This window comes from Amblyomma americanum, unplaced genomic scaffold (genome assembly GCF_052857255.1).
Source record: "Amblyomma americanum isolate KBUSLIRL-KWMA unplaced genomic scaffold, ASM5285725v1 scaffold_42, whole genome shotgun sequence".
In the NCBI taxonomy this organism is placed as follows: Eukaryota; Metazoa; Arthropoda; class Arachnida; order Ixodida; family Ixodidae; genus Amblyomma; species Amblyomma americanum.
Genome location: NW_027526514.1, coordinates 365,287 through 390,426, shown reverse-complemented (window position 1 = coordinate 390,426; position 25,140 = coordinate 365,287). Strand labels below are relative to the sequence as shown.

The 25,140-nt window shown below is 48.2% G+C and overlaps 1 protein-coding gene across 1 annotated transcript; it reads left to right on the top strand.

The window, feature by feature from the left end:
- Nucleotides 1–3,110: 3,110 nt before the first annotated feature.
- On the top strand, nt 3,111–9,803 carry LOC144112071 (uncharacterized). The gene is made up of 2 exons (XM_077645148.1): nt 3,111–3,288; nt 9,335–9,803. Exons 1-2 carry the CDS (start codon nt 3,160–3,162, stop codon nt 9,701–9,703), a joined length of 498 nt encoding a protein of 165 aa, XP_077501274.1. The 5' UTR covers nt 3,111–3,159; the 3' UTR covers nt 9,704–9,803.
- Nucleotides 9,804–25,140: the final 15,337 nt, after the last annotated feature.

Sequence of the window (25,140 nt, the reverse complement as noted above, 5' to 3'; positions counted from 1 at the left end):
GTCGAGAACTGTGCTTTCTGGGCTCATTCCGTGCCGACTGCCCTTAGGGTGCCTCAGCGCCCGTGCGCGCAGCACGCATGCATCGAGGAACGCGCCACGGCGTTACGCCGTCCGTTCAGGTGTTCAAGAGAGGCTGCGCCGGTGAGGCGGAGGCAGCGAGAGCTCGTCTTCTGTTCCCTCTCACAGCTTCTCCCTCGCAACGCTAGGCGCGAAAAAGGCGTCATCGCGTTACGTAACGGGGCCACTTGTTTGTCCAGCGCGTAGATGCAGCGACACAAGCGGGAGCAGGTGCCGATAAGAACATTAGTCATGGGCGCGGCCTTCAGGCCTGCTCAACTGACACGCCTAAAGTATTCACGTACCCCAGGCGTATCGCCAGACTCCTGCATGTTTCCAATTGCGAAATTTTCTATAGCGTTCGTGTGTCATAAAACGGCTGTCTCAGTGGAGAAGAACTGGAGGGCTTAAGGTTGGTTGCCACGCCCATGGGCACTAACCTAAACATTTTACGAATTGCAAACACCGAGACTGTTGCTAAAGCCACAGCCGCCTGCCAACAAAATCAGGGAAACAGGTGAATTATCAAAAATGCATACACATAATGCATGGTGAACAGATCTTTTTGCCCGCTTCCAGAGAGCGCCACCATCGTAAGCGATAAGAAAAAAGACAGCCAAACATGGTTGAAACAGCCACCGCCCCGTCTCATAGGGGACGCTCCTAACTTCCATCCATCCTTCCATCCATTCCCGCAAAATGTCCCCTGCATGGGACAAGTCACTAGTCACATTTTGAAGCGGTGTTTAACAACTGGAGCGATCTAAGAGCTCTGGATTTTGGCCGCATCATCCCGAGTGCATCAATAAGCTACGCGCTGGACAACACGGCGCCCATGACGTCACGTGAGAACACCTATTAGCCGCCGATTACCAGAATTGGGGACAGCGCTCAGCCCGTGTCGCTAAGCCTAGTGGCCAAGAGAGATTTATCGGCAGCCACTCGGTCATTCTCTTTCAATCTTACTTCACTGACGATGCTGTTTGTAAATGTTCAAAGAGATGCGCCACGTGGTGGCAGCCAAGGAAACTAGAAACGCTTCTCCCGAATTCCTGGCAATGATTCCAAGCAGCAAACGCGGTCGCGGCAGTAATAGAGAGCAATCGAGAGAGCGCCTTCCCCTTCATCTTCCTCGAAACTTACGTGGAGGTTCCTATTGTTTTGAGTCCAGGAACGCCGGGCGCCGCTTTTTCCCAGAATGCCGCTCTAGTAGCTATCGCTGTCACACACTAGACATTAGCTGCAGCAGCAGTAACGGCTCCTTGGGACACACTTCCATTTCTCATGTATTTTAGCCAAATGATGGATTGGCTGTTTTCACCTAGCAAGCCGCCGATGCCGCTGGATAGGCAACGCGACCTTTCAGAGCCAGTACACATCCTCGCTGAGCTCCGATTCTTCCGTTACTGCTGCTGCAACGACGTAGGTATGGCCTTTCTTCTTGCACACAGTGCGGGAAAAAGACGAGTGGTCCCTTAAAACGCTTTCGTCATCAAAAACATCTTCCCAGCAGTGAGCAATAGGACGGAGACTCGACTCAAATGAACTCTCGTCTATTAACGCTATTTGAGCTAGTTTCGTCGCATTTACTCCCGATTCCTTTCGTGTAGGCATTGTAACAAGGAATTCTTCGTGAACAAATGCAACTTCTCGAGACGAATCGTAGTCAGAACTGTTTGTTTTACTGCTAGCACTAACGGATAGCGAAAGGCTTCTCTGCGCAAAGAGGCATACCGGCTGATTGGTGATGGACACTCGTCGGTGTCGCTGCCTCGATACGCCTTGCACTATGCCTGGCAAGCGTTCTAGCCTTATCACTTGCCTCAAATCGGGCAGTGGCAGATGCTCACCATTTGCACACTTGGAGAGGCCGCTGTGTAAGAGTCGCCTTGGATGTTGTTTACTTAAGTACGGTGTGCGCGCGGGTGATGTTCATTGGGGTAGCAGTCCTGATCTTGTGGAAAAACCTCGGCCTGTACTTCGAAATGCTTTCTACTGTCCTCTACATGCAGATGTCTCCGCACATTCTCCTTATCCTCAGTGTGGGGCTGGCCTGGGTCAAGCTGCTTATGAGCGTCCCGAACTTTTTCACGCAGCTGTTCAGCGAGGAGTACATTATTCCGCAAGAAATTATTGACACCACAGACAAGACAGGCGGATCGAGAGAAAACGACTCGGACTACCAGTACGATCACAATGATCAGGACGATCTGTATAACTTAAACGATCTGGACGACCTGGGCAGTCAAGATGAGCTGGATGACATGGATGACCTCGGTGACCCGGAGGGCCTGGACTACCAGGACGACCAAAGCGACGAGGACGTTTAGAGCACCGAGTGCGACCAAGGCTACCTGGCTGACGTGGACGACGAGGACGACATGGGCGATTAAGTCCACTTATGTCGTTACCATGGCTTCCTCCTCTCCGGCGAAGTCAGACGACGACGGGTTCCTCGAAGAGCAGAATGTCGAGCTGCACTTTTAGCCGCTTGCTGCCAGGTTAGCAGGATCCGCACAGGGCAAGAGTGCGCTGCTCCGTTCAGTCTTGCTAGCTCAGATCCGCTCCGGTTATGGAAAATGGTGACAGAGGTAGCAACACCGCGAACAGTACGCAATAAAACTGATGTGAGGATGGATTCAGTCCATTTACGTCAATACAGGCCTTCAGCTTTCAAAAAAGTTTGGTTATCCTCCTTGAAGACTCTCAGTGCCCTTCTAACACAAAGATAAACCCGCGGCGCCCTAAGACCGCGGAAAGAAAGACGAAAAGCTTATCTTCTGACCAACAGCATCCTCCCATAAACAAAAGAAGAAACGAAATATGTCATTTCCACATAATATATCGGCTACAAGAGCGCCCGTCCTTGATTGGGTCTGTTTCCCGTTTGCGTTTGTCTTTACACCGCAAAGGATCCCTATATCCTATCGCTACATGTGCTTTTTTTTCTTTTTTGAATCACCAATTTTTTTTACCTTTCGAAACGCCTATGCTGCCGAAGTAGAAAAAGAAGACCGCGTCACGAGGCACGAGAAACGAGGGGTAGAGCTTCTTCCTTGTTCCTTCGGCTGCGTTCCAAGCCCACCACCGCAGTCATTGAAGATGCCGTCCGCGAGGCTTACCTTCAGGCGCACTGAGAGCGAGACTGCTATAATCGAGGCCATCGAGTCCACGGAAAGCAGCGCTGCCAAAGGATGGTTCACCTCGAAGTTCAAGAAAATGGCTGCATACGTAAGTTCGAACGTCAATGTGCCTCTGTTGTGCGCCGCTTTGGTAGTCTTAGCAGTGAGCCTGAGCGTTTAGGGTGCTGGCACTCTAGCGAAGAAGCATACTTTCGATTCAGGAAATATGGACCACTCAGCGCAGACTGCGGAGACATTTAGGCAGCGAAGCGCTTTTCCGTTCCTCTTAGGGATGCCTCTGGGCAGGCCTACAGCGTCTTTATCACTCGTGCAGTCGGAAGCGAAAGCACATTGAACGCGGACGCCGCAAAAAGGGTTACCGAAAGCTGTCGGTTCTCATTGTGTTCAATGGCGTCGGCGTTGCAAACGGTCTAGGCTCCGACGAGTTTTAGGAAAAGAAGGGCACATAATTGTCTCCCTGGGTCAGTGGACGCCACAATCGCGCATTCAGTTACGTGGAGGCGGTGACAGAGAGATGTAGGCTGCATGCATTAGAGCTGACAACGATGTGGCTGACACGCGGAACCGCAGCAGTAGGCCGAAGCCTTCATTGGGTGACCAACCTTCCGCAATCAACCATTAATTTAACTGCCACCTGCTGCAGGGTGGCAGGGTGGGCGCGCTGCCTATATATACGTGTGCGGAACGCACTCATCATTGCACATGCCAAGCCGCATCTACTTGCCCGATGCACTGCAGATTTCGCTCTCTAACCAGGTTCAGCAGTGGTTAACCAGGTTCAGCAGCAGTTCAGCAGTGGAATTTTTTTATCCAGCTGAGGCTCGGCTAGATCACGTGGTCAGGCAGCACCCGCTCCGCGGCTGTGGAGCCCCGGCGCAGCGGCGGCGAAAACTCGGCTCGGCGGCGCGGCGAAGTCACATGATGCATTGCTATAGGAGCGGCGCAGCAAGGACGTTCAATGTCAAACGTGAGGTGACGGCGAAATCCCTCCGTCAAAATAATAATAATAATAATTGGTTTTTGGGGAAAGGAAATGGCGCAGTATCTGTCTCATATATCGTTGGACACCTGAACCGCGCCGTAAGGGAAGCGATAAGGGAGGGAGTGAAAGACGAAAGGTAGAAAGGGGTGCCGTAGTGGAGGGCTCCGGAATAATTTCGACCACCTGGGATCTTTAACGTGCACTGACATCGCATAGCACACGGGCGCCTTAGCGTTTTTCCTCCATAAAAACGCAGCCGCCGCGACCGTCAAAAGCAGTAAAAGTTTTTAAAACGATGTTACGTCTTCAGCCGATGCCGTGCCCATCACAGTGAGAGAGTGTAATCTACCGTTCAGTGCGTGGTGGACGCAGAAAATCTTTCAGTTCAAGTTTGAGCGCCAGGTCCGAACATTTTTTAATGACTTGCGTAGTCAGTAAACTTTTTAGAGCCTACAGCACCTGCGCAGCACCATAGCTTTAAATGGTATAGATTTTTTGCCTCTGTCCCTCACTCCGAAGTAGAGCGCCCATTCCTGCTAGTGCTCACGCGTTAAGTCCGCAAACCTGAGTAAACCAAGCCAACCTGTTTGCATTCAGTGCAGGCAACGAGTGCAGCTTTTCAACTGCTAGAAATAATTGACGTTAAAGATGAAGGCCCCGCTGTTTGTGAGCATACAACTAAGATCACCGACGGCCGGCAGTTTACTTTATTACAGGTCCGAAAGCCATTGGTTTCCTTTAAAACCGATCCATAGGCTACAAGAGCATGTAATGTGTTCTGCTCAAAAGACTGAGGAAGACCAAAACAATAATTAAGTGCTCGGCACGTATGAAATCATTTTCTAGATTAAAATTAATGCAGTCGCATAAAAGGATTACCTTTTGCTCATGCATTTGCAAAACACAGAAAGAAACGCACGAACGCGACCGCCAATAGGTACACCTATAGGATTGCCCAGCGTGGTTATTATACGAATAAGATATTGGTTGCTTCGAATTATTATATTTATAGCCCAGAAATCATAATGGCCCTCATTCGTCGAATGCCATCTTCTTGTCTGCATCTTTCATAGTATGTTTTCCCGCTGCTATGTATGCTGACCCCCAGGAACCGCCGAAAGAGAAAGCCAAGGTTGGGCCGGGCTGGTATAATTCTATTTGCAGTTCAATTCTGTTTTACTACCGTACTTAAACGCCTTCAAGCGGTCGCCGCAGCGCATTAGCCCAGACGTTGCGCGGTGTTGGCCGCTACGATGGAGTGTGTCCTTGCTACAAGCGACGCCACGTCTCGCTGCCACAGGAAACTGCCAGTGGGCGCGGCAGACGACGAGATCGAAACATAATAGAAGAATCATACTACACTGGCCCAACCTCGCCCCAGGCAACGATATCTGAGCGTCAATTGAGGCCACAGTGAAGGGGAAACTTTCATTGGCACACGCAATCCTGCACGCACACACGCGTGCACACAGAATTAAGGACAGCGTTGAAGCTGCAAGCAGTGACAGAGCTTTGTGCCTGTGCAAGCACCAAGCGCAATTCCCCCATCTCTCCAAACAAAAAATTAAAAAATAAAAAAAATACTTAAGAACTAGGCAAAACAAAGCGCACCACCCAGCGCTCGCCTTATCGGCGCATTTGAGCGGACGAGCCTCTCTTCAGAGGGCTTGCACTGCGTCGTCAACTCTAAGCAGGCGAAAGCAAAGCCCGTAACCCGCATCGCTGTTGCTTTCGAGCTGACGACAAAGTGAAACTTTTATGCGAGGCTATTTTTGGCAGTGACGCGGGAGGCCCAGAGGAAGGAAAGAAGCAATAAAAACTATATGGCACACTTCGCTTTCTCCAGTCATGAGATGCCGCAAATTGCTAATGCTCCTAGCGCCCGTAACGCTACCTGCAGCCGTATTCTGCAACGATCCATTTCCGTACCTTTTCATTGTGTCCTCTGCCATTGGTCGCTGCTTTCATTGCCGTAGAGCGTTAGCGAAGACGTCACGCTGGTCCTGACAAACATGTCCACCACGCTCCCGGCTTGAATGAACCCGCCTGGATCGAGCCTCCGTGGCGCACTGGTCGACCGGCGGCGACGCCCACGAGTGACCGAGCACGACGACACGCATGAACCGCCTGACGAGCTTTATCGCCGCTGATTCAGACTCAAAAAAAGAAACTGGCCCTCGTTTGCGCGACGAGTTAGCCCAGTGTGGTGTGCGTACCTCAACCGGGCTGAACGCGGCGGAAGTAGGCTGGCTAGCTGCGGCGTCCTGACCAGGTCCGCTGTCTGTGGTTAGCCCCAAGGTGTTTCTTTCGTCACACTCACGTCACGGCCAAGTGAAATAGAAAATGCAATGAACCGTTGCAGAACATGGCAACTGGTCTGCCGCGAAGGCAGAGCATCCTCTCCTGGGGCGTAAGTCGGGCCTCGTTAATATGGACATGCTGGTCCCTGAACAAAACTGTCCATAAACATAGTCGTCCTTATTAACGAGTTGTGAAGAAAAAATATTCACATAGAAACACGCTATGATTAAGGTGTGCTTCAGTGCATAGTGGTAACCAGTGAAGTTGAAATTAAACAAATTTTGAGCTACAGGCCCATTATCAGGAGCGTCTAAGGTATCCTAGACCACTGAGTGGCCTATGATAAACTTTATGACGTGTCGTTGCCAAATGACTTAACTCCTACTACAACTGTCCACATCCCACAAACCGCTACTACCTATCAGCTCTCACTTGGCAGAAAGCTACTTAGTACGGCTCTCTACGTGGCAAAAGCTGCAAGAGAATTTTGTAGAGATAGCTACATTACGCTAGCACTTCGAGCCTTCAACGTGGCAGCCCTTCAGCTGCGTGGCCGCCCTTGAGCTACGTGGCGGCGCCGTGGCCGGTCACGTGGTTGGTCACGTGGTGCGGAGCAGCTGCCTGCGGCGCGGCGCTCCGGCGAAAACTAGCGGGGAGGTGGGAAGGGGAGAGGGGGAGAGAGTGATTCCACGGCCAGGGACGAAGATGAAGGAACGCCCAGCGAAACGGAGCGGCGAAAGACTGACTTTTCAATTCGAATGAGCTAGTGCCACTCGGCCAGATGTAGCTCTCCCGTCACTCCACGATTAACCAGAACTAAACCACAGATATTTTTCTTCATAGCCATTCATGCAATGCGAATAATGGTAAGGCAAGTCGACTAGCTAGATTTGCACATTAAAGCATAATCCACGTTGGAAAAGGAAGATCACTAAGCCATTTAAAATTTTTGCTGCAGTCCTCTTGTGTCCTCCACCCAAAATACTGAAAATCAAACATCAAATTGAAGCACTGGTCATCTGGTTCCCATCAGCATCTGTATCAACGAGGCAATAATGCATGAGCTCCCATGGGCTCTGTGCATTTTCCGCTTGCCAGAACAGCGAGCTTCCACATTAACCACGCGTAATTGCGTCGAAAGGAAACCTGAAGGACTTAAGAAATTAGACCCGTCAGCTTAATGTCCGCTGCCTATGAGGTTTTACCGAGGTAATCGTTAATAGAGTCAGGGCAACCAAAGACTTGAATGAACGAAATGATGAGGCACGCTTTTGTAAAGGGTACTCGATAATAGACAATATACACACTGTCAATCAGGTGTTAGAGAAATGCGCAGAATATAACCATTCCTTCACAGATTACGCGGAAGCATTTGACTCAGTCGAAACCTCAGCAGTCATGCAGGCATTCTTAACCAAGATGTAAAATAGATTTACGTAAAATTACAGAACGAATATTCTATAAAGGCTACACAGCCTCCCAAATCCGATATAAAGCCAGCAATAAAATTCCAAGGTGGAAGGGTGTCAGGCAGGCAGACACGATCTCTGCACTTTTATTCGCCGTCTGTTCACGAGAGGTGTTCCGAGGCCTGGGCTGGGAACAGCTAGGGATAAGAATTAATGAAGAATACCTCAGTAGTCTGCATTTGTTGATGACACTGCCTTGCTAAGCCAATCAAGGCATCAAGTGCAAAGCATGATCAATGACCTAGACAGGCAAAGCAGAACGGTGGGTCTACAAATTAATATGCACAAAACCAAGGTAATCTTCTGCAGTCTCGGAAGGGAACATCAGTTTACAATTGGTAGAGAGCGGCTTTCAGTGGTAAGCGAATACGTCTGCTTATGGCAGGTAGTGACCGTAGATCTGAATCACGACAACAAAGTAGCAAGAATAAAAAGAATGGGATGGAGCGCATTTTGCAGGTTTTCTCGGATAAATAATGGCAGTTTACCAATATCCCTCAAGAGAAACGTATATAAGAGTCGTATCTTACCGGTGCTCACCTATGAGGCAGAAATGTGGAGGATAACTAAAAGGGTTCCACTTAAGAACAACGCAGCGAGGTACGGAATGTAAAATGATTGGTGTAGCGTTAAGAGAGACGAACACTGCAGAGTGGGTCAGGGAAGAAACGTGGATTAATGACATCCTAGTTGAACTCAAGAAGAACAAATGGGCTTGAGCGGGGCACGTAATACGGAGGCAAGATGACTGATGATCGCTAAGGATGATGGAACAGATTCCAAGAGAAGGCGAGCATAACAGTGGGCGGCAGAAAGTTAAGGGGGCGGATGAGATTAAGAAGTTTGCGGGGATAAGGTGGCCGCGGCTGGCATAGGGCTGGTTTAATTGGACAGATACGGGAGATGTCTTGTCCTGCAGTGGATGCAGTCAGACTGATGATAATGAAATACATTGTAAACGATTTGGCCCCAGAAAATTTATTCATAATTTTAGTCGTCCGTATTAACTCCGCTCGTATTAACGAGGCATGATTGTATTGCAATAGGCGAACCCAAGCAAGTTTTCTGGTTCTGGGAAACCAAAGAACGTGTTTCAACGGGTGATTTGGATTCAGAACATTAGTTCTGTTTATACCGCTACGCATACTTTGCTCCTTCACTCCAGATCGCCTTTTTGAATACGGCACCCCAGGTGGTCGAAATTTCCGGAGCCCTTCACTAAGGTGTCCCTCAAAGCCTAAGTCTCATCGGCAAGTTAAACCCCTTAAACCAAACCAAACTAAATGTCTCTTTCTGAGTGCATTTACCCGTATCAGCACAGAGCGTCAGTATGGACGTTACTCGGTGTCGGCCACGGTACGATCGGGTGCGGTCCTTCGCAGGTGATCTACGTCTTGGTGGCAATCGTCATCCTGTGGCAAATCCGCGGTCTCCATCTCGACGCATCTTCGGCAAGCGGCTACATCGTGTTGTCCATACAGATATTCTTCGCCATAACACTGGTGCTGGCCTGCGTGAAGCTGGCCCTTAGCTTCCGGGAGTTCCACTCACAGCTGCACAACGAAGACTACATTCCTTCAAAAGATCCTGAAAGTGGCGCCAGTGCAGACGGAGGCGGAGGGGATGAGCGGGACGACTTCGAAGACTTCTGCCGCTTGCAGGGCTTCCCGCTACCCGGGCAACCTAAGAGTGACGCAGAGTCGGACGACGAGGAGAGCGGCGAGATGCAACGGGTCGAGCTGCGCTTCTAGCCGCTCTACGCCCGTTCCGCAGCGGCCGCACGCGTGTTTATCTGCCTGTGCTGCTCAGTCTCTCCAGCTCGCGTCCGTATCAGGCATGGCTTCCTCAGAGAAAAGGAAACAGTACCGCCGCAGGTGCGAATTAAAGCTGCCTTGTGAGTCTGATTTAATTTGCTTCATTCTGAAGCGCATCTAGAAGCGCCTCTTCGACGCTTCTCCTGGAACGCTGTTTCGTTCCTTGTTGTTCATTTCCAAGATATTGTTCCATGCATGGCAGTCTTGCTCTATATTAGTGCCCCATGACCCGGGCAGTTAATTTCCTGAATGAAGTGGGCTTAAACTAATGAATCCAAATTACTACAATACAAGCCGCAATACATTTTAAAATAACCTCTTGCTGGGCAAGTTGGTAACTGTTGATCTTTGGTTACAGCAGCGAAAAAAGATACAAGGTAGAAAGTGGGGACGGAGCGTCCCTCCTTTGAATTTTTCTTAGACAACCCGAAAATATATACCGTGTTGCACACAAGCAATACTGCCATATTCAAAGCTGATATGATAGCAAACGACTGAAAAAATTGTTCTCAGCTTTATACAATGACTGAAGGACTTATGCACTTTGTATAAGGCTGAGAACAGTTTTTTCAGCCGTTCGCTATCATATCAACATTGAAGATGGTAGCATTCCTTGTGTGCAAGACAGTATATATTTGCACGCGTTGCCTTCGAATACAACATTTGTCCGTAAAGTTCCCAGCCTGAGTCAATTAAAAAAAATGCGTTTAGCATTGAAATCATTTGTGCAGCACCCCTTCGAAATAGTTTTCCTTGCAGTTTATACACACCTTCCATCGCTTCTTTGACGTCTTCGAAACAGTTGGAAAACGATTCTTTCGGCAGGGCTGTCACCTCTTTTGTCGTGGCGTCTTGAATGGCCTCCACGATTCCCATCCAGAGACCTTTTAGGGCTCTCTTGCATCACACGAGTATAAAGGGAAAATCGCATGGGGAGAGGTCAGGTGAGTGTGACGGATGGGGAAGTACAGTCATGCTTGCTGCGCTTTGTGAGAAATTTTGTCACGCTGAGAGCAGTGTGCGGCCTTGCGTTATCATGGAGTAGGCTCCATTGTCCAGATGCCCATAAGTCAGGGCGACAGCGTCGCAGTGCATCACGCATGTCTTAGAGCACGCGAATATAAATCTCCTGATTCACTGCATGCCCTTCTGGGACGAACTCGATGTGTATAACACCTCTGAGGAAAAAAAAAAACTACCAGCTTCGTCTTTGTTTTGTTCTTCTGTACCCGCACCTTTCTCGGCGCCGGAGAGCTTGTGGACCGCCACTCGGCGCTATGTCTCTTTGTTTGAGGATCGTATTGAAAACATCATGTTTTGTATTCAGCAATGATGCTGTCCACGAATAACCGCATCCTTCTCTGCCTCGGAGAGCAAATCAGCGCTCACTGATGGCCGCGTGTCGTTCTTGTCCTCTTTGATGCAGTGCGGCACAAGTCCGATATTCAGCTTTCGTTTCCCCAAGTTTTCCCGCAAAATTTGGTGGCATGTTGTCTTACTAATGTCGAGAGCATCTGATAGCACGCGGATTCCAATGGTGGTGTCTTGCTGTATGATTTCCATGATCCGAGCCATGTTTTTTTTTATTCCGTGAGGTTGAAGGGCGCCCCTGCCTTGTGTCGTCTTCCACCGACGTTGTTCACGAAACGAACCTCTTGTGCCACTCGAAAACTCGCGCCCGCGATAATGTCTTGTTGCCGTAAGCGACACGAAAGAGCTCATACGTCTGTGTAGCTGTCTTGACAAGCTTCACACACAATTTTATGTTTACACGCTGTTCGAGATGGACGCCCATCTCCACATTCACTCATAGCAGAATGCGCTGACGAATAGTGACAACGTATTTTTCTACGTGTAGTGGCATCTAGCGGCTGCCAGAGAAATTAACAAATAGCTCAGGTTAGCCAGAAAAAAATGGCGCTACTCATGCGTACTAACATTTGTTCTGGGGAACCATTTTTAGAGCATAAAATCAATGCGTCTCGAAACCTTACAGACAATGTTTGTAAATCAGTTGTGAGTGGCGCTCCGTCCCGTTTTTCTGCCTCGTGTTGTGTCTTTTTCAGGCCTGCAACCAAAGATGAAGCCCCAATACAATTAGCTGAACGCGGATCACTGATCCCTTCCTTAGTCTTAAAAGTTTATCGCTCCTGTCCAGGCGCAGGCCTTCACAAGGCAGTATTCCGGCCCCGGGTCTGAACATAAATGCGTTTAAGAAGCAGTGCACTAGCAGTAGCTCTTCCAAAGTGTGGAACAAAGAGATGTGCCCTCCTCCACCCGCAACTTTGCAAGTCATGTGTATGCAGCCTGTATCGAAGTCAAACTGCCAGGTCTGTAGCCCGTTAGCTGGCCGTAGCTAACCATGTGGTTGGCGTGACGTCCCTGTTATCTCCTCTTTGGTGTCTCTGTAATGTGTCAGTTTAGTCAGCTTTGTGAAGCACATGGCGTCATTTAATAGGCGCCATATACCGGGTGTTTCAGAGAAAACTCATGAAATTTTCAAAAATAGGCTTTTTTGGGGTGCAGTGGTTAGGGCGCTCGACTACTGATCCGGAGTTCCCGGGTTCGAACCCGACCGCGGCGGCTGCGTTTTTATGAAGGAAAAACGCTAAGGCACCCGTGTGCTGGGCGATGTCAGTGCACGTTAAAGATCCCCAGGTGGTCGAAATTATTCCGGAGCCCTCCACTACGGCACCTCTCTCTTCCTTTCTTCTTTCACTCCCTCCTTTACCCTTCCCTTACGGTGCGGTTCAGGTGTCCAACGTTATATGAGACAGATACTGCGCCATTTCCTTACCCCAAAACCAATTATTATTATTATTATTATTATTATTATTATTATTATTATTATTATTATTATTATTATTATTATTATTATTATTATTATTATTATTATTATTATTATTATTATTATTATTATTATAATTATTATTATTATTATTATTTATTTGGGCATAGTATTTACGGCATAGTATTACTGGCACTGGCCGACACCAGGAAACCGGTGAATCGTCTTTAGTAAGCAAGTTGACTCAATTTTACTTATCTTTTTAACTATTAGAGTTAGACGCCTAGTTGCAACTATAGATTTGTAGCCGGTCGTTAGTAATAGTCATACCAGTTTTAGAATTTCGAAAACGTTATTACCCTTGGCGCTACGGCTTGATAATAATTTGGCTTTTTCGACTAGTTACGTGCACTGGAGGAGTTGCTTTGTCTGCATAGTTTCGATGGCGCATTTATTTTCGCACGATGCAGCCAAATTTTGTCGAGCCACAGCGGCGACGGTAATCACGTTTTTGAAGTTGTAAAAACTTGTGTAGCTATTACTAACTACTGATTACATATCACTAATTGCAACTAGGCCCCTAACTCTATTCGTTAAAAAGTTAATTATTCAAAATTAGTTAACTAGCTTACTATTTAAGACGATTCACCGGTTTCTTAAGTCCGCCAACACTGGTAATTCTCTGCCGCAAAAACATATTTTTACCCCAAAAAGCCTCTATTTGAATATTTTTGAAAGCGTGCGCTGAGACACATCGCATATAGTTTTTTTTTCTATTTTCTGGCAGCGCCCACTTTTTCAGCACTAAGTACGCACAAGTTACAGCCAGCGCTGCGGTTGCTGCATGCTGCCGACACTCGTGCAGTGGCATCGAGGGAGTGTTGAGACTTGATGATGGTGGTGAATTTTTATGCCGCAAGGACATCTGTGGCGAAACAGCGCCATGGCACAAGGTGGTTTCTGCTACTCAAGGTGAAGTCAAAGACCTATTTCCCAAGCATTTGAGCTTAGAAATGTCGAGGCCCAGGCCAGGAGAAACCTTGTATAAACTGTGCCAACTGCGGGTACCGGCGGCACTGGAGATCGAAACCCGTACGTCGTGCAGGTTAAGCGGATAATTATTGAGACTTCGTGCAAGTGGCGACAAGAGCCGCTTAGCGAATATTGTGCTCTGCAGGAAAAAATTCGTTTCAAGAGTGCTTTCTTCTTCAATCCCATGAACAGCAGAAACAGGTAAGCGCGTAAAAACACACAAAGAGAGGAGAAATGTCTAGAACACACTCAATATATGCACCGTTTCAGAATATTAGGCGGTACTTTCTGTATTTTCGGGCGCGTAAGGCTTCATTGCGTGTCCCGGTTTCTTTCATGTGCCAGAATCCAAGCCGCGCTCCACATGTCATGGCTGATAACGCTAGAATCTGAACTTGCAGCGGTAGACCAGACATCGCTTGGCGATTAATCCACCTCTCACCAGACCTATCACGAATGCCGCACATGCTGCGCCGAAATTATGGCCTAATGACAGGTTGGTCTGCTGGTAAGAGCGAGAACAAGAGAGTACGCAGACACGCGTCCACTTATTACGATACTCCTTTTGCACACATCAAGCGCAAAGCAGTGAAAGGTACGCAAGTAGTCCGCATGAAAGAAACAAGAAAAGGCGTCTTACTCTGCGCTTCTTTTGAAAATTGGGTTTTGACGAATAGAAAAGGCGCGCTAACTGCCTCACTTCACGGCGGACACATCAACCGCGCCTTAAGGGAAGGAAGGTAGGTGGTACTCAAAGAAGAGAGAGAGCGGAACCTTAACGTGCACTGACACTACGCAACACACGTGCGCCTTTCCGTTTCGCCTCCATCGACACGCGGCCGCCGCGGCCGGATGGCCGAGTGGACAAAAACAACAGTGTGCCGTCACCAATACGAGCGCATTTGATCAAGCTCATGGCAAATGTGTCATGCAATAATCCTAGGGGCAAGGCATTTAAAATTTTCGCTAACCGTGATGAGCGCACTAGTCTTTGATCGGGGATGCAGACAGCGCAAACAGGAGCACTATAGCTTTCACAGCGTTTGCAACCGATGTATGAAACTATGTATGGTATTGGTGAGAACAATAAAGCGGAACAAGGGTGGTGGTCCCGGTGAAAAGCATTTATTGGTTTTGGAAGGGGTCTTCTGAGCGGGGAGAGGCCCCCAATCCATTTCACCTATGAATTTTGCTGTCAAGTGGGGCCGGTGCACAAGCTGCCGCTGGTCTTCCTTGCTAGAGCTGGACAGCGCGGCCTCCCATTGCTCAGGGTTTGGGATTACTTGGGGATGCTTGCGCTTTCGGGCAAGTCCGGGCGTTGCAATATAGGGTGGAACAGCAGCGGCCATGGACATTAACTTGCTCACTGAATGCTGGGCGACTGAGCTATTCCCCGGACACAAAGAAACGAGAAAGGAGAGAGATAAGGTTGCAGGTTATGATTGATTAATGAAGATAGTTGATACGCTACTTCAGTGGGGGGGGGGGGGGGTCTATTCTCACCAATGCTGCTAGCGCCGCCTGCCGTGGCCTCGCCCTTTTCCGAGGGCCAGGCCCGCGCAGCGCTCTATTCAGCAGAGTGACGCGAAGCTCGCGGCGGAGTACGAAAGTCGGATCCGCGCTGTGTAGTGGACAGCCACTGTGCGAGGATTGGCGTCTACTAGCTCGCTTTCTCTAGAAACTCTGGGAGCTTGTTATGGACTATCCCTTGGAGTAAATAAAAAGAAACAAGAGGAGGAGGGGGTCCCGCTGCTTCCGCGGGGAACGCCGCCTCGGGGAAGCTGCAGTGTCTTCGCCAGCTGCATCGCCTGTGGTTCAAGTGACCGCTATCGCTGCCAAGTGAAGATCCATCGACCTCGGTGTTTGCAATTTAGACACCCCTTTAAAGAGAGTCGCATCGCATCGCGCTGGGAGTGACAACATCGTTCAGCGCTGGCAGCCGATCAGTGAACTCAACAATAGCAACAGCAGGGCGCCAGGCACGATTCCTCTAAAATAGCAAAGATAGCGTTTAGGTGAACGCTTCAGGTTGCTGATGTCGCCGACGGTCCTTGAAGCCGTGTCGCTTTTGCATCCGGGCTTTTCATTTTTTGCTATGAGGCCAAGGGAGAAAGACCGAACTGACGGAATACGGCTTGAGTTCCGCCGATCCTTCATGTTAGTTGTTCTACTGTTCCTGTTTCCCTACTTATCGAGGTTAGTAATATCCCCAGTTGCAAAAGGAATGTTTCTTACGTTGTGTGACGCTGTACGGGTTCTAATTTTTTTTGTTTCTCTGTGAGAATTCGAAATGCGAACAAAGACGCTTTTTTATTCATTGTGCGCAGTGCCTTGTCGTGTTGTGGGAGTCCTAAGGATTCATAGCGAACACTAGAAGTCCGCATTGCGGAGTCAAGAACAAGCGAGTTTGCAGCTTTTTATTATGTTAAAAAGATAACTAGAGTAATATTAAATCATGAACTTTTTTACACGATCCCTGTATTTACCCGGCGGGAATTTCGAACATACCGACCAGTTATAGCGTGTTAAAGGGAAGACTACGTGCACACCCGGAGTTGCGCGCCCGGACAGCGTTGTGAAAGCCTTAATGGCGAGAGGTTTTTTTTTTTATTTGCAGGAAAATCACATCATCCTGGGGGTGGCAGAGACTAAAAGCATGGTTGCCTGACGAGGTCTCTGCCCCCATAACAAAAGGAGCAACCTACAGCAGTACAGCAGAGAGCTGGTACAAAAAAGAGAAGCTGCGTTACAGATCGTACACGCATACATACAACATATGGCTGTATTTAAGCACTATAGGCAGTTTTTTTTTTAAAAATCACTTTGAAGATTCACTCAAATATCACAAAAACACGTAAAAAGAAGTCAAAAGTTGAAAACAAAATTTACATTTATCATTGTTACTTAATCTCATCTGAAAACATGATTGCCCGCTGTTCACGTTTCAACCTTTTTCTGGGTAGGCAGAAATTTAAAATAGAAGCAGAGTTATTTAACATGTCTATTACTTGGTATTCCAGATCTTGTTTTCCATAATTTGTTCTGACTTTTTTATTTCTGCGTTTGGGGTTACGAATATCGTATTGAGCCAAAACAGGTGTGTAAACACTGTGAAGTTTCTTTTTATATATTTGCTGTCCCAGTATCCATAAATAGACTTTACTTGCTGGTAAAACATCAAATCTGGGAAAAAGTGGTTGCGTAGACAACACTCTAATAGGGCCGGTGTGGTTCACAAAAATTCGGAGGACACGTTTTTGCAGCAGTTGTAGCTAATCATAGTTCCCTTTTGTCGTTCCCCAGACCAGAATGCCATACAAAAGTTTAGAATAGAACAGGGAGTAATAGAATGACTGCTTTAGCCACAGATGTAGAAGAGAAGCTATTTTTCTAATACATCCAACAGACTTCGCGAGTTCGGACAGCAGATGATTAACATGAGGGGTCCAAAACAACTCTTCACTAAACCATATCCCAAGGAACATTTGCACACTTACTTGTTCTAAGATATGTCCTCAGTACTATAAGTTAATTATTTTTTATGCTTATTGATTGGCTTAAATATCATGTACTTCGTTTTTACTGCATTTAACTGAAGTCTGTTGTGTTGCAACCATGTGGATAAATGATTTAAATACAGATAGGCCGATTGCTCAATGTCATACAGTGTTCTACCTGAAAAGAATAAACTAGTGTCGTCTCCAAACCTGGTTATTGTTGGTCTTCTTTGTAGCTCCGTTATGTCATTCACATACAAAAGGAAAAGTAACGGGCCTAATATCGAACCTTGCGGGACACCTAGTTTAATATCAAGATGTTTTGAAGAAGTACAGTCTATTTTAACAAACTGACGCCGAAACGATAAGTAGCTCCTGATAAGGTCCAATGTGATGCCTCGAATCCCATAGCAATCTAATTTTATAGCTAAGATTTCGTGGTGAACGGAAATGAAAGCTTTGCGTAGATCGAGAAATATTCCTAAGGTGAAGAGCTGATATTCAAAATTTCTGATTGTTTGCTGCTTGACGACAAGAAGAGCGTCCTGAGTTGTCTTATTTTTCTTAAAACCATACGGCGAGGGTGATAGTATATGATACTTGGTTAGATATTTTGACAGCCGGTTATTGATAGACAATTCGTAAATCTTTGAAAACACCGGTAGAATTAAGATTGGTCGGTTATTCGTAATATCGTCAGTTCTACCTCCTTTGTGTATTGGAATAAATTTGACCAACTTCAGTTTATCCGGGAAGACTCCAGTAGAAAACGTGAGATTAATGAGGTAGGCTAGGACAGGGCTGATTATTATTGACACTCATTTTACAGGTTCAACTTTAATTTCATCACACCCACTTGCGACAATATTTTAGTTGTATTATAAGAGCATTGATTTCTCTTTCAGTAACGGCTTCCAAAACGAATGAATTCACTCGACGAGAAGGCCAGTAGTTCCCACTTTGTTGAAAAGACGGCTGAGGTATGGCTGCATTAATTAAATACTCGTTAATTTCATCTGCTAGCGTCTTGTCTACTATGGAGTCATTGATTACTAGTTGGTCAGCCTTAACCGGTGATGGGTTTCTGCCAGTAAGGTAATTTACCTGCCTCCAGACCTTTGCCGGATTCGTTCTTATCCTGGCAAACATTGTTTCATAATATGCAAGTTTGGCTTTCTTGATATCAGCTTCATAGCTTCTTTAACCATTGCCTCGTGGTTTTTTTTCGTTCTCTCCCCTTACCTTCTCTCTATGACCACAAGCAGCGTATGCTTCTTTCACTGAGGACGCCCCCCCCCCCCCCTTCCCCCTTCCCGACAAGCGGGGTGTTTCGAAAAAATTTCGTAGGCCAGCTATAGAATCTACGCCACAGAGCCGCGACTGTGGCAGGGAAGAGCATGAGGTGTATGGTTGGCTAGATGATACCTGTATGGCGTTCCCGGAGTGATGTGAAAAAAAAATGGGGAGCCTAAACGCTCCCGCATAAATGCTATTGTGTGGCGGCCAAGCCCACGCAGCTTTCAATGTCCTGCAATTTCTAGCAAGCTTGTCGCGAATTCCTTGGCAAGTTCCACGTCGGTTGTTGTCGCGCGGTTCTTGGGTAGCGAAGCTAGTCTGCGGTGCGTCGCGGAAAAGCGATGACGTCCTGGGGAGAGTTTTGGGCAGAGGCATGAACAACTTGGCCGATTTTGATGGGCCCAGCCCAACATATAAATCCTGCTAATCTCCCTAGGGGAATCGTTCTAAAATTTGTATATTTACATCGATAGCATCTTGTTTAGCGCGTCGTTCAAAACACGCAGAAACGCTATCCCAGTCCTCCAAGTATTGTGCCTCCTTTACCGTCCGGCCTCTCGGCCTGGGGTCCACCGATGATGGGGCCACCGATACCTTCGCCGTCCACACCAGGAACCGTCGCTCCCCCTGCGTCTCTCGGGCTGCGTTGTTCGGTGCGCGGCTAGCCGGCAGCAAAGTAGCACAAGCGAAAACGCTGTACCGTCATCGGTACCCTCTGAAACCTGAAGGGTGCACATGCGCTCGATGATTGATGCCACACAATTAGCCGCAAAGCCTTCGGTCGTCACATCTTTCTCCCTCACCGCAAGTGAGCCCTCCAAAGAGGGTCCACACGTGCGGTGTTGGCATCGACTGCTTTGTTCCCTTAGTTGCAGCGGCGACAACCTGGCGACATTGTTACAAGAGGTTGCCCACATCCGTGCTTCGTTGTAAACTCGAAAAAACACATGTACCCAATTTTTCCACGTGTCATCTGCGCCTTTTCATCCTTTTTAGTGCTGGGCCCGACGGGCAGCTTCAACGCTTTGCAGTGGAGCCTGGTCTTCTTGCCTCTCTCCAACGCTCGCATTCTCGCCCAAAGAGTGGTAATACTCAAACGCGCTGCGCTGAGTGGTAAGGAGTTTCTAATCCTGCGAAACACTGCGCACACGAAACATCTAAAAGCGACAAATTATAACTAGGAACGTCTTGACGCCGCACAAAAATTGGACAAACACTGCAGATAGCGCACTAAGCCGCTCAAGGGAAGAACAGTTTGTAGCAACCTGGCCGTTAATAAACTCTGAACGCATGTCAGCCCGGTCATGTCCAGTGCTACGATGAGACAAATGTTAGGTGGCTCTGAAGGTACCTGCTTCGTTAAAATTCTTTTTGCACAGTTCATATCTCGAAAGAAAGCAAAAATTATGCTGTAACTACACGCGTCGTTGATACGATCCGCTAATAAAAGACGCTAAGCACCCGCGCAAAACCCACAAACAAGGCCTATCAGACAGAACAATTAATTAATTAATAATTGGTTTTGGGGGAAAGGAAATGGCGCAGTATCTGTCTCATATATCGTTGGACACCTGAACCACGCCGTAAGGGAAATTTCTTTTTAAAATGACCCGGCTTAGACGACGGAATGAATCATCGAGGAACGCAGGACAGGCGCTGATTCGAGTTCCTGCTCCTCCTCGCCATTCGTCTGCATCCTCCTGTTCACAACAAATTATGCATCACCAATTAGCCGAAGCTAGTACCGTCGCGAATATTGTGCCTCGCAACGGACGCAGGCTTGCCCAAAAAGCTTTCGTGGCATGAGTTAGTGTTTATCACCTCTACCTCCAACGGAACTGCTTTCGGTAACTCTGGGAATATTTACGCTAGTTAGAAGACAGCATTGGGGGCAGCTTTCTTCGCTTGCTGCATGAAGAACAAGCTTTGGGCAGCTAATAAATTGGATTCTTCCGGCTGCACGCAAACGTCTTTGAAGATTTTTGATGTCCTTCCGGGATGCGAAAGTGCGTGGTCGGCAGCGATGGGCAAAGGGGAAGAAGAGCTTTGGTCGAAACCTTCCTGATAGATACACTAAAAAACTTCAGTTCCTCTTCTTATATAGGAGGGACAAAAATGGGAGTCTTTGATTGCTTTCCCGTCTCTTTCTCTTTTCTAGAGCCCGCAAAGCAGCATCTTTCACCGCTACCCTGGCGCTACATGCGGGTGATTTTTTTCTCCCATCTCGGGTAGTATTCTTTTGTCACCGGAAACGTCAACGCTCCAGAAGAGAAAAGGAAGAACACATCAGGACAAACAAGGTCGCCGCTATACCACGGTATTACCGCTACACCATGATAAGAACACGATTTTTTAGAAAAGCCATTACAACAGCTTGGCCTTTGTTTGAGCAGCCCAGTCTTATTGTCGTTTTTAGCCATACCATACTTGGGTACACCCACAAGTCTGTTTTTATTGCCGAACAATTTTTTTAAAGGAATCGAATCGGCTACCTTGGTAAAGTTTTTTTCAATCATATTTTTATTCTTAAACTTTTATTATCAATAAACCACTTGGCTGGAATCTTCGGTGTCGATCTCCTGCGTGCGTTATGCATTTCCCATTTCATTTCGCTGTTCCTTTTTGTTTACTTCTTCCTTCCTCAGCATTCATTTTATTTTCATCAAGGAAATATTTATCTGAAAAACTTTCGGTGCCCCTCAATTCTTGGCCAATCCCCGTATGTGGGTATGTGCCATTTTGGAAGGAAGGAAGGAAGGCCTCAGACGTTGCTGGCACATACCCACTACGGGGGAGTGGCCAAGACACAGGCGGTTAATTGCTGGATACAGGAAAGTTTTGACGGGAAAATGAGTGGTAATAGGATGTAGCCTGATAGATTGGAAGACGGAAGGACAGGGGTCCTGTTAACTTGGAGATCGAAGAGGGGACAATGGCTTAATGTGCAAAATAGCATACAATGCCTGTAATGTAAGACGGCGATTAGTGGGCCGGCTGTCTGACACCGGTCCGTAATTTTCGGCTCTATTTTCTCACTTCAGAGGTTTTCCAGTCTTTTTGGCGTGTGTCCTCGACGTGCGACGACCTGGGGGTCCCTGGCCGCCGGCAAAAGCACGTCAAGCGACCTCCTCGGCGCTGTGCGCCGTATCAACGCCGACACGGAACATCACCGCCAGCTGAACTCCATGCTGCACTGATGGCAGCAGCGCCAGCGGCGGGTCCAGCGGCCCCTGTAGTTGCGGCTACAGACCAGGCCCCGCCAAACAATAGACTGCGCGACGACCAAGCCAGCTACGAGCCTCTGACCGACCATCCAGAGGACATGGACCAAGCATCATTTACAGTTGTATCGTACAAGAAAAAGAGAGCTACCGGTGTTCCTGTAGTTTTCAGGCCCTCTGAGGAAGGTGGAAGCCTATGTAAAGCCAACCCAAACATTGTGGCTTCGGCGGTTGTAGCATCGGCTCAAGAAAAAGTCCTCAGCCATCGCATTCACAAGAATGGGAGCCTGATGGTTACAGTATCGACGCTGCCCGCCGCCAACCGTCTGCTCACGGTAACTAAGCTGGCTGGAGTGGCTGTAGAGGCCAGAGTCCCATACTCTTACATGGCAAGCTATGGCAAAATACAAGATGTACCTGTCACCTACACAGACGAAGATCTGCAGGAATATCTACGCGACCAAGGTGTCCTCTCAGCAAGGAGGCTAATCGCCTACACTCCTGATGATGGTGGAAAGATAAAAGCGGTACGCCGTCACACAGTTATATTGGAATTCGCAAAAAATGCGCCGCTACCAAAACGAGTAACGCTGGGGTTCTGTAGTTACCCTGTAACTGAATACGTCGGAGCAGCAACTCAGTGCTATAAATGTCAGAGGCATGGCCACATATCAAGACACTGTAACGGCCCCGTGCGCTGCAAAGTGTGTTCTGGCCCCCACTCGCACAAAGAATGCACTTCGAGAGCGCAACTTAAATGCGCTAACTGCGGTGGCCCACACCCTGCTTCCTATGGAGGGTGTTATAAAAAGAAAGCAGCCACAGTTGCTCGCACGGCAGAGCAAACACAAGGGAAACCCCCTAAGCGCCATGAACCACCACCTAACCCCGACGTGGTTTTCACGACTACGGCAGCTCTTTCCGAGAATCAGTCAACACAGCGTGGCAGAGCAGCTGACAAGACCTACGCAGATGCGGTAAAAAAGAAGCGTGGGAAGTCCGTTGGTTCTTCTCCTTCATCAAAGCTACTGCAACGCACTACACAAGACCCGACAAACAGCGTCGCTTGCTCTGACCCTAGGGCGCCACAACATGACAAGAAGATCAGCGGCAGGCAGCAAACCGGAAGCTCTGAACAAGATGTCACATGCCTACTGATTCCGATGCTGTTTGCAGCCATCGGGGCTCTTATCCGTGCAAACCCCTCGTCAGGAAGACTCCCAGAAGTAGAAGCAGTCCTTGCAATGGAGCCGTTGGTGTCGGTCTCCTACGCTCCGCAGAGGCGTAATACCACACTTCAGTAATCATGGCTTCCCCAGCGAGAACTTCACCGCAGCTGACAATCCACAACATTTTTCGTACATGCACCATTTTCCAGTGGAACGCTCGCGGGCTACGCTCTAAACTCTCAGATTTCCGACAGCTCGTGCGAGCGTACCGCTTCCCCTTCATAGTCATCTGTGAATCACGCGTCGAGGAAACTTTCCGACTCAATGGATACTATTTCCATCATTCACAACGACCAGATAACGTCAGCAGATTGCTGATAGGCTTTCGCAAGGATATCCCGGCCTCACCGGTTGATGTCCCGCCTCACAGCGACAATGAATACGTATGCGCTGTCACAGTTATTGCCGGACAACAGTACACTCTGATTGGAGTATATCATGAGCCAGGCACGCCATTTGATGCTTTGAGACTTGAAGACTTGATAGCAAGGACGCCCTCTCCGCATATTATTTGCGGAGACTTCAATGCTCATAATGAAATTTGGGGCAGCTCACATACATGTGCCCGAGGTGCCAAGCTTGCAAAACTTCTCTCCAAGCATTCAGTTCAGCCATTAAATGACGGCAGCATCACCTACCTCCGAGGCCCGACGACTACCAGCAGCATCGACGTGACATTTGTCACAAGTTCATTCGCCCACAACTTTGGCTGGTGCACTGATTTGGAGACACGTGGAAGCGACCATTACCTAATCCTCATATCGGCTTTCCATGCGCAGAGGAACCCAAAGAAATTCCTTATAAAATCTACAGACTGGGACGCATACAAGGACGCTGTAAGCAGAGGAGTTACTGCGGCAACTCGCAATGAGGAATTAGCATCGACAATTGCGTATTGCCTGAGGGCGAGTACACAACTTACAGCTAAAAATGATAACCTACCTTCAAATGATGACACATTCCAAAGGCTTTGCGCTATACGCAGGCGAGCTGAAAGGAAAGCTCTGCGCACAAAAAGCCTCGATAACCTACGTGCATGCCGACGGGCACAACGTCACATTCGACGCTACATGGATAAACTCAGTCGGCAAAAGTGGCGTGACTTTTGTTCTACGCTGGATGTGCGCAAACCAGTAACCAATATTTGGCGGATAGTTAGAGGTATGCCCACGCCACTTCAACAACTCCACCCCTTCGCTGCACTCTCCCTTCACGAACAAAAATCTATAAAAGAAGTCTCAGAAGAATACTGCAGGCTGCTGTCGGCAGGGTCAGGGCATTCGACACTCTCCGCAGATGGTCAAACAGGCATCCCAAAGGCGGCAGTGCCAGCGTTAGACCTGCCTTTCACAATGGAAGAACTATCCACAGCTATCGCGGAGACAAACAGGCACACGTCTCCGGGTCATGATGAGGTGACCTATGACGCCATTGCAAAGCTACCCCACACCTCCCGTCTTCGACTCCTGGAGTATTACAATTCTTCCTGCATGGCTGGTGAGGTCCCCACGGAATGGAAGCTGGCGAAAATCGTGCCCGTTTTGAAACCCTGTAAGCAGCCAACAAGCTACGCATCATTCCGGCCCATTGCCCTACTGAGCTGCGTAGGTAAGCTCATGGAGCGCATGATCTGCAAGCGCATAACTTGGTTCCTAGAAAGCCGAAATGAGTTCCCCCAAGAAATGAACGGGTTCCGTCAAAACAGGTCTGCGACTGACAATATCATCGCCCTCGTCTCATCAATTGAGGAGTACCTTCATGCTGGGTACATCCCAACAGCCGTTTTCCTAGACATCAAGGCCGCTTTTGACTCCGTCTTTCACCATGCAATTCTCGCAGCCTTTGGCAGTCTTGGCCTTGGAGGAAGGCTATACAAGTGGATTGGGCATTATTTAAAAGAACGACAAATTTTTATTACCACTCCAAACGGTCCAACACGCTTTCACGCAGTGGAGAGGGGCGTACCACAGGGAGCGGTTCTCAGCCCTCTCCTGTGCAATATTGTCCTTATTCACATAAGAAGACACCTTCCGCGAGGGGTCCGCATAACAATTTATGCTGATGATATCTGCATCTGGACCGCGTCACGTTCGCGCTATATTACCCAGCAACGTCTTCAGAGAGCACTATTGCACATTTCGATGTACCTGGGGCTTCCGGAGGTCTTCGTCTCTCGCCAGAAAAAAGTGTTGCAATGGCGTTTACAAGAAAAACGATGACCCGATATCCGCTGCTCCTAGGCGGACGATCGCTGCCATATGTACGATCTCAGCGATTCCTGGGTGTTGTAACCGACTATAATCTGTCATGG